The following is a 14930-nucleotide window of genomic DNA, read 5'->3' as shown; positions in this document are numbered from 1 at the left end:
CCTTCCCCACTGAATAGGAAGTAAAAAGAGAGAAAGCTATAGCTTTAAGTAGAGGGATAACTGTAGAAAGTACTGATAGTTACTGCATGAAAAGTTTACCGCGTGTTAATCAAGGTTTGCCAGCTTTGGGGAGTTACCACCCAGCACCCGTCTCTGCACAGACATGGAATAAACAGTTATCTTGACTATTTGTTATTTGGTTCCTTACACACTGGGTAAAATAACCCAGTGTTGGGACAACAGTATGCTAAACAAGCAGTCCAGCATCACTTTACCAGCTGTTTTTTGGGTCACAATAGGCCTTTTCAACTTCCTCCATCGTGGAAAGGTCATTCCAGTTGATCCCATTATATACCTGCCATCGATATGGCAGATGGTAATGAACCTGTCTGCATCTATCTGTAACGAGATCAGACATAGTCAAGAGCTCTGCAATCATAACAGAGAGAGCAAGACAAGGGAAAAAAAGGAAAAAAAAAAAAAGGAACAAGCATTTTTTTACACTCTGGATTTATCTCTTGGGTTTCGGTATGAGCAATAGACTGCTAAAACCAGAAATATGTTAGGGGTATCTGTTTCTCCAGTCTTATCTAGAAAAACAACATAAGCTCTCATCCTGCCAAATATATTTCAAAGAAACCACAACCTTCCCTTTGCTGAGACAGGACACTGGCAGCTGGGACAACAGTGCTACAAGTAGGAAAGATGTGTATGTTGCACCACCATGTTTCTCAGCTGTAAAAAGCTTAGTCTACACATTGCATAAGCACTTCGATATATTTGGTTCTCTTTCCCTTAGTCCCTTGGAGCTTATGGGGTGATTACCAAGGCCTGAATGTTTTTTAGGCAGAGCCCAAGAAATGAAAGAGCATCAAGGACTGTAATACTCCACAGAACACTCCCCAACAGAGACCTCGTGCTCACCTCTGAACAGGTAGCTCACTGCCCTACTAACAAGGCCGCCAGGCACTGCTGGAATTGCTGCTTCGCTTCTTGGAAAATGGGAAGCAGCACCTTTTAACTCCCTCGCATGCAAGACCTGCAGCAACGCTACATACCCTTCATACAGGAAGAACAACATTTTGGTTTTGTTTGTTTGGTTTTTTTGGTGTGTTTTTGTTTGGTTTTTTATTATTATTATTATTATTTTTTAAAAATCATCTGTGTTTTCAATGCATGCATATCTGCAAGTTTGAGTTCAGACCTGCTTAACACCCCTGCACGAGTGCATGCTGCTGGACACAGGCAGAGGCTGAACCTCCCAGCCTCCCGCTGGGGGAAGCTGATGTACCCTCCAGATGTGAGTATGGGCCAAACCTCTTATTGACAACTTTTAAGCCAAATGTGGCCTGGCAAAGCACTCAAACTCTCCAACCATTATTTGATTTCAGCTATTTGGTGGTCACAGTACAGCTCATTTGATCCTGACCTCCACAGCTAGCATACAGATTCACATTATGTGGGTCCAAGAGTTCATAAACTTAAGCCTCAAGCCTGGTCCTAAAGAAGCAGAGAGTATGAGAAATGTGAGACAAGGCTGGAGTAGCTGCTGCACAGACAGAGCCAAAAGGAGCTTCACCATTCCTGACCCTTGACGTATCTGACCACAGAACACATGGAAACTAACTCCAGTTAAGAAGACAGTGTCATTCACTCCTTTCTTCTTTTTGTTAACACAGCTGGAATGCACTTACCTTGAAAGTGCTGTGCCTAAATTAACTTGAAAAGCTGCCTACAAAAACCACACTTGGTCTCTCTTGGCCAGATTTCATTTCTATGGTCCATAAAACACCCATAAGAGTACTGTCTGTCTTCAAAGTAATGGTGAAAAAGAAGAATTATCAAGCCCTAAGCTAGCTTCAGGTGCTTCTGATGGGACAACTGCATCTTTATCAGAACACAAACCCACTAGAGAAACGCTAAAGACACAGAAACATCTCAGACCAAATAGTTACCAAGCAACTTATTGTCCATATCTTAAGCGAAGGCAAACACAGTCTGATCTAATTTAAGTGGATCTTTCACCAAGACCAAGTGCTCAGAAAAGTTGTTAGTCCTTTAGAAAGTAACAGGAAAAGTTCACCAAAAGAAAATCTCATGGTACCTCCTCATAACCAGGGGAGAGCCTAACTTGGGGGTTAAGCGACAGGCACCAAACAAAATTGTTTATGCTTATATTTCTCCCCCAGACCTCTGTTATTCGCCACTGCTAGACAGATGATACACTAGATTTATCTTCAGCTTAACTCGTACAACTACTGTGTTTTCTTAAGTCATTTTAACACCTCACATCACTTTTTAAAGGGGAAAATATGGCTATTATCTGATGTACACAGGATGCAGCAGGAATAAAGGACGACATACTGTTACCAGTTGTCAGTGATGACAGCATAAGGCCAGTTCTTAGATTGATCTAATAGTTACAGAAACTGTAATGTTTAACACTTCAAGGGTTTTTGCCACAGAAACCATACCCAAAGCCTGCCCCAATCAACAGGACCAAAATAGGCCTTAGATGGATCATCTAGAGGAGAAAGAGTTTAAGGGTACCCACTGCACTTTCCTCTGATTATGTTTGTAATTCTGTCATTGTTTATTAATGACTTGGAAACAAAGCAGATGAGTGAGGAAGCACAACTGCCACTGCCACTCCATAGGCCACCGCTAGTCCAAGCCACTGAGCACAGGGTGACCCTGCAGACACTACTCTCCAAAGATGACATTGCTGTTTATAAAGCTTACCTTTATTTTTGCAGTACCTTGAGACATAGAACACACATATCTCATCACACTTATCTTCTTTGTTGTCCTTCGGAGCTTTAGCAGTGGGATTTTCTTTTTTCTCTACAGGAAAGAAAGCATTGGTCCTTATTTGCCCCTACCAAAATACAACTCTTAAGAGAAAGACATTGCATGTTATTTTATCGCAGAAATAACACGGACTTGACTGCAGTAGCTAAGTCAAGCACTTCCAGGGTCTGATTATACCCCGTACAGCCCATCACATGAGTCGGGGGCTTTGTGACTGACCAACAAACGTCTCCAGTGGAAGAAGTCTTGGTGGAGATGGCCAAGGGTGATGTGCCTCTGAAGCTCAGAGAACAACACAGGGTGTGACTGACCATGGCTGTTGCAAAGAAGGTGACTTTGTCTCAACACAAAGGGGACCAGAGTGTGGCTTTTGTTGTAGATAACTGGCTGTGAGCTGAGTGGATCAACTGGTGGTATAAATGTTTCACCCCGAGTTGCCAGACCAGCATGGGGGGAGTGAATACAGGGCTCAGCCCAGCATAGGAGTATAATAACTAAACAACTAACAAAACAATTTTGAAGAGAGCAATGGGCTTGAGCTGGTTTCAACCCATGTATTCCCTTTTGGGAACTGGGGACACCCAGTGTCGTGATGGTGATCATATTACATAAACCTGTAATGGGAATCACATTGGTATTGTGATTGAACTCTGTCTTGCAATGGATATATTTGGATAACTGTAACTTAACATTTGTATTTAGTTTTGAGTATATTTTGTTTTCAGGGATTTTCAATACATTTTCCCTTGGTTTGTAGTTGTATACTGAAAGCACAGAAAGGAAGATGTGGTTTAGCTGTGAGGTAAGGCAAGAACAGCTTCTACCTCTGTCAAACTCAGAATCCTACTCAAACCCAGTGTTTCTTAAAACTCACTTCTCCCCTTCTCCAGTTCCTTGTTGAATTCCCTGTGCTTGTGATCACATATAGTCTGGATGTTTGAAGCTATGTCCGCACCAATGCCTCCAGCTTTCAACACTGTCAATGCATGGGCATCCGAGAGGTTATGGGACCTCTTACATGGAAAAAATCTACATTCCCCATGGAGAAAGTGTCGACAAACATGAAGCTTGTTGCAGTTTTTTTGCTGGTTGCAGGTATCACTCTTTCTGTTGTAAAACTGGCAGACCTAGAAGTGGGAGGATAGATACAATATGAAATGGAAAAGCACATTAGAAACAGTAACTTTTTTCTTTTTCTATAGGCATGCAGCTTTAACAGCAGAAAAAATGGTGACTAAAAGGCATGTGTTCATTGTGACTTCTTTAATCCGGACAGATTTCTCATAGAGAAGAGCAGGCATTTTCATCTGACTCAGTTTTGAAGTTGAGCGGAGGTTTTTTCCCCCAATAAAAAGAAAAGCTAATCCAACAAGCATTCATGTTTGGCACTCCTAAGAAAGACAGCTGCATAATAACTGACTGTTTTACAGTTATTCTATTAAAAACAAAACAAAAGCCAAAACAAAGAACAAGTGTCTCCCTAAAAAGATGTATACTGTGCCAAATGAAGTATTAATTAATGGACCTGAAACAGCATTTGCACTTATTATTTGCAAAGCTTATTCTGCATTGAAGATTTGGGCGTCTAAAAATGATAAGAAGAAAACTTTGAGATTAGAGTACATGCGGAGAAAGTAATGTACTTCTTCATTTCTCTGCTCACCAAATAAGAGATATGCAGTGAATTGGGCCCAGAGAACAAATCACACACCAGATGGGCCGGTCACAAGGAAGCTGCTTTGAGGAGGACACAGAGCTGACTGGCAGCCCCAGCATCACACCAGAACTGTCACTGATCCCCTCCCAACTCCCACACCAAGCAACAGAGACAGTTTCGATGCTGCATTACAACTGAATATATGTATGTTTATATATTATCAACTAGGGAATTAGAGATGCTGGCTTGGCAGTGTTTAAAAGACTGAAAAGTCAGGTCAGTTTCAACTGCAAAATGACTTTTCACTGTATTCATACTCTTTAACGATACTCATCGCCAAAGGCACGTTCCTCATCACCATCAGTCAGTATCATGTACAGAACAATCAGCCTTCACAAGCTTACTCTAAATTAGGTGGGAGCACACAAAGCCACGGAACTGATGTGATTTCAGTGAGCGCTGATGGCTACTGTCCTCGATGGTTCTCAGCCTCTGAGAGAAGTAGAAACCAAAGGGTTTCTTCTTTCTTCCCCATCTTCCCTCTGTCACTGTGGATGCTTTATGCTTTTCTACCCCTAACATCCTAAAGAGAGCATCCTAAAGAATGCTCTCATTTGCTTTTGACATCTTATTTTTGGAATCTGGACTTGTTCTTGTTTTGCTTGTTGTACTGGATTATTCTGCTTCCATCACACACCCTTCCTGCTTGCTCTGCAGGACTTTAGTTTTACTTCTACATGTTCTCCTGCACCCTGCTGGAGCAGCTGTATCACAACTTCCCATCTACTCCCTTGCAATTATGGCTACTGTTTATATATTTAAGCTTAGCTGTATCACAAAATGGCACGAGTGGTGTCACAATCTGTTAGGTGCCCACACAAGGTGCTGGCAGAAGGGGTGGCCTCTGAGAGAAGAAGCCCCATGCTGGACACAGCCGGCTCCAACAGACCCACTGCAGGACACAGCTGATCCCATCAGCCAAGCTGGTGGAAACCATACTTAGGAAAGGGCAAAATGCTGTATGGTAGTGAGGGGGGCAGTGGGCGAAGTGTGAGAAACAGCCCCGCAGACACCAAGGTGAGAAGAAGGAAGGGGAGGAGGTGCTCCAGGTGCCTGAGCAGAGATTCTCCTGCAGGGCCACGTACATCTGGTGGCCCAGGACCATGTCCAGATGGCTGTTGAATATTTCCAAGGACAGAGACTCTGCAACCTCTCTGGACAACCTGTGCCAGTGCCCAGTCACCCTCACAGTAGAAGGGCATTTTCTGATGTCCAGACGGAACCTTCTGTGTTTCAGTTTGTGCTCATCACCTCTGGTTCTGAGCACCACTGAAAATAACCTGTCTCTGTCCTCTTTAGGCCCTCCTCTTCAGGTGTTTGTAAACATTGATGAGATCACTTCTCCAAGCTAAACAGACCAGCTCTCTCAGCCTGTCCTCATGTGAGAGATGCTCCAGTTCCTTCATCACCTTAGTGGCACTTCACTGAACTTCTCTTCCAGTAGCTCCATCACTCTCTTCTACTGGGAAAATAAATTTTGGACCTGTTTTCAGCTAATGTAGTAGGCCACCATGGCAGACATTATAATGAGGAGATGGCAAATCTAGGCAGTTTACCTGTAGGCCTTGGTTGCAGAGGCTCATACATTATCTTTAGTGACAGCCACATAATGAGAGCACATACCATGCCATTAGCATGGACTGCCTTTAACAATACAACCTGTGTGTTCAGTTTGTAAGAGCTTGTTCCTGCAGAGATGCATATGAGCACAATGCTCTCAGTGAACCTCCATTTACTGTCTAGAACATTCAGGTTTATATGCATAGAAAACCAATAGCTTTGGTTTGTTGTTTTTTGTGTGTGTGTGTTTGTTTGTTTGTTGTTATTTTGTGTCTGTGTGGGGTGTTGTTGTTTTGTTGGGGGGGGGGAATGTTTGTTTTCCCAGAAAAATGCTAGAAAGATGTGAAAAACAGCAAGGGTGCTGAACCTCACCCATGGATGGGAATTCTGCAGAACAAGCCATAGCTCTACCAGAGGCGTCTGTCTGAGGCTGCATTGTCCTTGGGTCCCACGACATCAGAAGGGAAACATAAGACTTCTTCTCCTTACAGCCTTTAGTAGTAACCAACTATTTATCTTAAGCCTCACGTGCCTTTCTTAGTGAGGTTCGAAAGCACCAGTACCTGCCAATCCAAAGCAATTATTCACCTACTCCAGAATTCTGGGTAAGTCACTTCATTTTTCTCTCCCTCATCTCCCCAACTTTGTCTGAGGGGAATGCAGAAAGGCTTATCATCTACAGAGGAATCCAAGATCTATGTATCACGAACATATGGAATAGGTAATGAAAAATGGTCTTGTGAGAAATGCTTTGCAACTTCAGTCACTAAAGAATTCAAATCTTACGCTGCTGCCAAGGGATGGTCTTCCTCATTTGAAGAATGTAGCTGTATTTTGAAGGCCTGATACCACTCAAAGTGTTACCTTCATCTAAAATGTATATGCCTCATCTGAGTGCCTACCTAACAATAAAAATAAGTTAAAGCTCTTTAAACATGCAGTTTGTTTTCCCACTGCTCCAAGTGGAGATAACTGTTCAAGTTACTGAGCTGGAAACAAACAGTCCAACATTCACCAGAGACAGACAACCAAACACAAACTAAGGGCTGTAACATACACTTACACAGTAGTCTCTTAGTTCAAAGGAGTAATATAGTTCTCTGGATGTCTCTAGAAAATCTTAAAATCACTGCTTCCTTAATAGGTGTTAGGTCTTTCCCCAACCCAGCCAATCTTTCTGCCTTAACTTCAATATCTCCTCCTTTCTAGAAAGAATCTCCCCCAGGAATGCTGCTAATCAAAACCAGAATTAGGGAGCACAGTTTGTCATGCAGCCTGAAGCTGGTTTAAGACTACCCAAAAAAGTACAAGACTTCTGTCAGACACTGGTTTGGGGGGCCAGAGCACAGGAATTGCTTTTGTGCTTGCATCTTCCTGCTCAGGACAGTAGGGAGGGGGGGAAAAAAGAACTAAAATACAGATTCAGGTAAAAGCTGAGAGAGTACTAAAAAGACAAACTTTTTGTATTAAGAATCCGTTACACAAAATATTGCTTTAGGGTTGTAGAGATAGCAGCTACTTAAGTTACAAAGTGAAGCTCCCAGAGATTTAAAGACACCAAATCTGGTTGAGAGTGATTTTGTAAACCATCCAGAGGAAGATGCATTGAAAGATGATGTTAGTATGCAAGATAAAATTTTTACACAGGAACATCACAAGAAGCTACCAAATCAGAATGAAGTGCTGCCTCAACTAAATAGGGAATGCACTATTTAGCTACATCAAGAAAGCACACTGCCCTTGCCTTTGCCATTAAACAAAACCTCAAGAATCAGAGAGATGATGAGGGAAAGTATACAAAACCCTGATTTTAGGGTGCTGTTGTGTTTTTCTTACCTTGCAACTCAGTTCAGGTCACAGAAAACTACAGTTTCCTCTTGCTTAAGAGCTTCATATAATACGTGCCATTTGCCAGCACACACAGAGCCGCTCAGCATTGCTAAGCAAGGAACAGCCAGGTCGGCTGTCACACCACCCTCTCAAGCTCTCAGGTTTATTAATGGCCTGTATTGATCACCATTTTCTGTTGTTTCTGCTATTTTACTCCGTAATAGGAGTTAAGGTGCTCGATTACGGGTAATTAATGATGCCTGCCAGCAGTGAGGGCTGAACAGATCTATAAATAAGAACTTAGAATAATATAAATCAATGATGGTTGCTACTACCTGCTCATTATTGGGAGTAATTAAACAAGAACCACTTAAGTTTCAGATGCAACTAAGCAGGACAAATATATTACTAATCCTCCTCGCTCATCATCACCATGCTCTTTGAATCTGTCAGCACAACATACTTTGAAACACTAAACCCAACAACAAAAAAAAAAATCTATTTTGTCAAAGCCCAGCACTGTCACAGCAGGGAATAAGGAAACAATAGAACTGTTATGCCAACAGATCTGCGGAGACAATAACCTCCAAAAGACAAGGGTAACAGGCAGTACTCTGACAATTTCTTAACCTGGAACAGCTGTAGCGAGAACAGGATATTGATATTCTTGGCTTTGAAACTGCCATACCTTGAGGATAGCATTGCCCTTATACACACATGCAGAATCAGAATGGATTGTTCTGCCCAATTTAACAATATCAATTACTTGCATACAAACCAGACAAAGGCTACTTCATAGAAAATTAGTGTAGAGAAACTCAGTGCCTGTTGGAAGGGGCAGATTTTACACAAAAGTGATTGCAGTTGCTTGGTCATTTTCTCATACTTTTTTTTCATTCCCTATACCCTCAAGCACCAAGCTGTGCAGGCCTGCAGAGGCTAGAAAAGGAAAGGGGCCCTCACTTTCTAGTCTACATCACCTCTTGGAGAAGAGCCAACAAACCAGTTCTTGCTCAGGGCTTTTATCCTGTAAGTGTGTACAATTATTGCAATCTTTCACCTCTGTCTGTAAATCTCTGGTGAGGCTGCTGACTATTGTTTGTTTGCTTGTTTGACTACCTTTATGGCCTTGTTGTCCACAGACCTGCTGGCAGATGGGAGGTCTTCTGCTGATGAGTCATAGATGACATGACCTTATCTAGGTGCAAGCCTTCTGGTATTTATGTAAGCGACACACTCCTCAGTGTTTAACAGTTTTATTGCTATTATTTTTTTTTATTATAAGTACATGGCACTTTCACAACCCCGGCTCTACGTTATTTCTTCGAGTGCTTTCACACACAGCCATTCCCATTCACACTTCTTTGAGACTAATCTTAATATTACTGTTACACATCTCAACAGCTTGAAACCGAGATCAGAACTCCACATTCTTTGTCCTCTCCCGTTCCTAATTAACAAAGGCTTCTCTTAAGAAATCAGTACAACTCACATCAGGGAGGAGGAAAGGGTCGTTTTGGAGAAGCAGAACTCGCAGCTCATTCTCGTCGAGGCCAGTCAACCCATGGGTCTTTAGAACCTTTTTGTTCTCACCATTGACAATGTCATGCGAGTACTTACATCTGCAAGAAAACAGACAGAAATATCAATGTTTACTTCAGTTAAATTGATTTAAAGAAGAACCTCAGATATTGTGCAACTTGGGAAAAGCCACAGAGAGAAAGGTAGTTTGGCAAAAGTCTCTGTGAACATTTAGATGGTTTCTGTAATTAGCTAGAGAATGGACCACACAGCAAAATAACTCTGTGAAATACAGTAGTGTTATTACCCCCATTTTAAACATTGATGTTGCCAGACCACTTTTAAGAAAGCCAGCAACACAGATTTGAAGGCGACTCTGTCTACCCCACACCGTCTTCCCCTCCACTAAGAGGCAAGTCAAGTCACATGGTCTGGATAGCTGGAATGAAAGCTAATTTTAGAAGAATATATCAACAACAGTGGAAGTTGCAACATATTTTTGTGAATGTAGAAGGTTGTTGTTCCAGGGATGGTATGTAAAGATGCAAGAGTCTGAGAGTGCAAAACAAAGAGATAATGAAGCTGAAAACAACACAATTTGTTATCTCTGCTAGGTGGAAAGTTTAAAAAATAATAATAATTTTTAAAAAAAGAACAAGAAAGTTCATTAACTTCTGAGTTTTGGATAAAGATGCAATTAAATGACAATAATGAAGACACTGTTGCTATTTACTAACCCCAGAGAAATCTCTGAAGTGAATATGAGTTAGAGAGAGAGACTGCAACCTTTTTGCATCTATTTGAAAAGATACTGCAAATCGATAAGAGGAAAAACATGGTTAATCTGTGCATTAGTTCAATGCAGTAAAATAAAGCTTCCTTATGTCTTCTTCAAAAGCATGATTTGATACAGCCCTAAAACTAGACATACTCAACCGATAAAATACCTGTTAATCTATCAGACTCAAATCTCTCTCCTCTTCACCCTTTTAGCCTATAGTTAACTCCTGAAACTCTCCTCATGAAAGCTTTTTTACCTCATGCTGTGCCTGATCCAACCCTTCTGTACAGACCCTTGTGTAGACATTTTGTCCCTGACCACTGCTGCCTGCTGGACACATTGCTTTGTAAGCAAATAAACAAGAATATGAAGTCTGAAGGGCAGAAGCGTGTCATCTTTGGTCCTGAGAAATTATCTTCCAAGGATACTAGATTCTGTAGACACTTGATTCATGGCTATGAAGGTAGAAAAGCTACAGAGTATTCAAGGTGGGAGCTATCAACAGCGTTCTTCCACAGTTGACTTAAGGTTCCACCGACAGTCACATGGTGATCTACATCACTTGAATACATATTTCTAAGTGAAAGGTTGAAACAACCTACAAATGCAGCAATAACTAATGAGATAAGTTTAATAACAGCAGAAAAAAAGCAGTGAAGTTACTTCCCAGACACAAGTTAAAAACAGGTTTAACTGTACTAAAATCCTGATTCCACTAAGTAGGAAGACCCCAGTAACTTGGACAGAGATTCTAAAACAAAAAGGGTGCAAGATCTGGAAACAAGGCTAGATTTTATCTTCTCAGTTAAAAAATATCCTCTGTCTTGAGCCATGTCGTCCACCTAGCAGTATTTCTGCCCTCTCATTTTAATTAACTTCCCTCCCACAAAAGGTATATTCTTTGTTTTATTAACACACAAAGGTGACTTTAAACACTTAGTGCTATTGAAAGACGGAATGGTTTATCATTAAAAGGAGAATCACCTCATTGCACATTTTAGTTCACACAGAGTCATCCAGCCCAAATGCCCACACACTCTTGAAAGTATTTCTCACAGCGAATCACATGGAAGTGTATTGTACTGCCAAGTGAAGCAAGAAACAGTAAGAAAATCTTAGCATCCTAATACTTTGCTAGTACCATTCTGAGGTAGTTATGGCCTTTTCTCTCCATTCCCTTCAGATCCAAGCCCACAATGAGCTGTTTCGGTGGGGCAGGAGAGGAAAAATCTGGTGCCACACGCGCATATGACTGACACTGCAACAGCACTGCAACCTGGGGCTTAAACGGCAAATTCTTCCATCAGACCTCACTGTTGCCACTGATTGTCGCTGAAAAGCTTCTGAGTTTCACTTCGGCATTTGGTTTTGGTTTCCTTCACCACTATTTTTTTAAACTAGGTAAGACCTTTTGCCAACCTGTGCTTAGAGTCTGCTGGGCCTACCCTTCCTGAGAGTACGTCCAGAAAACGGGACTGATGTACGGGGGCAATTAAACACCACCTCTCACAGAAACAGCTGTAAGCAGAGCAGTGACTTACTGCGAAATTAAGTGTTCATAACTTTCTAGATTAAAACCAGAGAACATGCTAGCACTTTTGGTTTTTCATTACTTAAGAAATATTTGTAAAATATTTCATCCAGATGCCAGAGGGCTGAGGGACAGGTGTGGCAGGCAAGAGGCTTATACAAAAAAAAATTGTAATCATAGAATATTTTGGACTGGAAGGGCCCTTCAACGGTCATCTAGTCCAACCTCCTGCCGTGAGCAGGGACATCTTCAACTAGATCAGGTTGCTCAGAGCCCCGTCCAGCCTGGCCTGGAATGTCTCCAGGGATGGGGCATCCACCACCTCTCTGGGCAAACTGGGCCAGTGTTTCACCACCCCTGTAAAATATTTCCTCATGTTTAGCCCGAATCTCTCCCCCTTTAGTTTAAAACTATTGCCCCTTGTCCTATCATAACAGATCCTGCTAAAATTTGTCCCCATCTTTCTTGTTGGCCCCTTTTAAGTACTGAAAGGCCACAACAAGGTATCCCTGAAACCTTCTCTTCTCCAGGCTGGACAACCCCAACTCTCTCAGCCTGTCCTCACAGCAGAGCTGTTCCAGCCCCCTGATCATCTTGGTGGCCTCCTCTGGCCCTGTTGGAGACCAACAGGTCCATGACTTTCCTGTACTGAGGGCTCCAGAGCTGGACGCAGGACTCCAGTAATACTGACAAAGAAAACCAGGCTTCAGAAAACTGCAACCTACCGCGGTCACGTCGGGCTTTTACCAAACCAGCGAGAACAGCGAGTTCTTCGCGAGCAAGAAACTCCCGGTGCGAGACTGTACCAGACGAGGCATCCGGGCCGCTCCTCCCGCACAGAGCCGCAGCAGAAGGGGCCGGGGCCGGAGCGGCACCCGCGGCGGAGCAGCCCGGCCGCCGCCCGTGAGGGACGGGAGCGGCCCCAGGCTACCGCCGAGCCGCCCCGGGCCGGTCCCCACGGCGGCTGGGTCCGGGGGGAACCCCGAGGGAGAAGCCCGGGGGCGCCCCCTTCGCTTCTTTTTCCTTTCCTCCCTTCCCTTCCCCTCCGCGCCCCCCGCCGCCTCTCGCTCACCTGGGCCCCAAGTTGCATCTGCCCATGAGCTGGAGCTTGCAGAGATGCAGCCGCTCGCAGCCCCCGCACTCCCTGCGGACGCACACCTGCAGGGCCGACACGGCCAGGACCTCCCGGCCGCCACCGTCGCCCTGCACCACCAGGAACCGCTGGGGACCCGCCGTCGACAGCGTCTCCTCCAGCTGCTGCGCCGAGAGGCCGACGTGCTGCCGGAGCTCCGGCAGCCCCAGCCGCCCGCCCTGGGAGCACAAGGTCTTGGTGATGAAGCAGCACACCGCCGGGTCGGCCATCGTGCCCCCTTCGCCTCGGCTGGTCGCGGCGGGACTGGGTGGGACGAGATTGAGACGGAGGACGGGACTCCGCGGCTCCGCCCGGCCCGGCAATCGAGGAATCGAAACCGAAAGCGCGGAGCGGGCTGGGCGGCGGGCGGGGCTGCGACGGCGGGAGCCCTGAGCGCCGAGGAGCGAAACCGCCGCCGAGCCCGGCCACGGGTGCCCAAAGCGGCGAGGGAAGCCCGGAGGCTTCCTCGGCTGGAAGCCACCCAGGAGACAAATCACAGAATCATGGGATGGTTTGAGTTGGAAGGGACCTTAAGGATCGTCTATTTCCAACCCCCCTGCCATGGGCAAAGACACCTCCCACTACACCAGGTTGCTTAAAGCCCCATCCAGCCTGGCCTTGAACGTTCCAGGGATGGGGTAACAACAAATTCTCTGGGCAGCCTGTTCCAGTGTCTCTCCATCTGACAGAGGGAACTAACTGATTAACACTTTAAGGGTGCCTAGTTTAGAACTTTATGTAACCAATTATGTTAAGAAAAAACAGAACCTCGTTGAATGCCAAGATAGGAAGTTTTACAGCACCTAGATGTAAACTTGAGGCACCTAGCTGTAAACTTGAGAAGACAAGATAACGAAGATTTACAGCAAAAGGGGGGAACCAGCCTGGTTTCAATCGACTTGGCAGCTTGGGTTCCAGTCAATTCAACATGTTGAGCCAAAGGTAAAAAGTTCACTGTGACGAAGCTGAAGGAGCCTTCATTCAAAGACCCCTCCTCAAGACCACCAGGTGGCACTGCGCAGGCGTAACAGGGAGGGGTCAAGAAGGAGACTGTGGAAATGATTATCTGAGACTCATTTTAATAAGAAGCGGGAAAGGTTATGAATATGTATAGGCGTTCCTGGGGTCATTATGAATATGTAACACCTTACTGTACTTAAACACACCTCACGTTGTTAGAAGTTGCGCATGAATGGTGGAATGATCCCCCTTGCGCCTGACATCGAAATAAACATACCTGCTTTATAACCTTGTGAGTTAAAAAGTTTTATGACTTTATAGGTTGTAAAGTTGTTTCTGCCACACCCTCATGATGAAGAATTTCTTACTTATGTCCAATCTAAATCTACCCTCTTTTAGTTTAAAGCTGTAACCCCTTGTCCTACATGCCCTGGTAGAAAGTCCCTCTCCAGCCTTCTTGTAGATCCCCTTTAGGTGCTGGAAAGATGAAATAATAATAATGTGAGAAGTGACTGAAAGGAGTGTGGGGTCTTTAAAAAAAAAAAAAAAAAAAGTTTGCTGTTTGTGATGTTTGAATTTGGTGATGAGATTCCTGGATGAAATTTCATATATAGTATTGTTAGCAATCCCTATATATCCAGTAGGGATCCCAGCTAGCCCCTCCCAGTGCATGTATGTAGAGCAGAGCACCAGTGTCCAATGAAGGATTTCCTCATCTGTCTACTAACTTCTGTTCTCTCTTCTTGTATGTAACACTAACACAAGTGTGGTACAGAGCATTAAGCCTATAAAGTAGGATAAATACTTAGCATACCCAAATAGTTCCAATATTTATGTAGCTATGCCATTACTTTTCTTTGTTACAGATTGGCAGTCAGCCGACAATCAGCGCTGGTTGCAGAGCGGTGTCCTGTCAGGGGATGTGAGGGCAGAAGTGACGGGTTCCTGTCAATGCTGAAGTGGGGCTTTGGAGGGCCTGTGGGTCTGGGGAGAAGCACAGCAAATAGGAATAGGAAAAATTGGGAGAGGGCTGAGTATTAAATCTATTTGAGATGAGCTTTCATACTCAAACTCTTCAGCAATGTAA

The 14930-nt window shown here is 44.0% G+C and overlaps 1 protein-coding gene across 1 annotated transcript in view; it reads right to left on the bottom strand.

Moving 5' to 3' along the window:
• Window positions 1–13205, bottom strand: part of LOC309435301 (protein mono-ADP-ribosyltransferase PARP12-like) — a 28602-nt gene extending 15397 nt beyond the window's left edge. Inside the window, exons 1-5 of the mRNA XM_082043378.1 lie at window positions 12824–13205; window positions 9411–9540; window positions 3686–3938; window positions 2743–2844; window positions 276–399 (exon numbers count right to left, since the gene is read on the bottom strand). Coding sequence (XP_081899504.1) covers window positions 276–399; window positions 2743–2844; window positions 3686–3938; window positions 9411–9540; window positions 12824–13113 — 899 coding nt within the window. The 5' untranslated portion in view covers window positions 13114–13205. The remainder of the gene's footprint in view (window positions 1–275; window positions 400–2742; window positions 2845–3685; window positions 3939–9410; window positions 9541–12823) is intronic.
• Window positions 13206–14930: the final 1725 nt, after the last annotated feature.

The sequence above is a fragment of the Streptopelia decaocto genome, assembly GCF_964273445.1.
Source record: "Streptopelia decaocto genome assembly, chromosome: 1".
Lineage (NCBI taxonomy): Eukaryota > Metazoa > Chordata > Aves > Columbiformes > Columbidae > Streptopelia > Streptopelia decaocto.
Note: the sequence above shows the minus strand (reverse complement) of the source record. Positions and strands in the feature narration are given on the sequence as shown.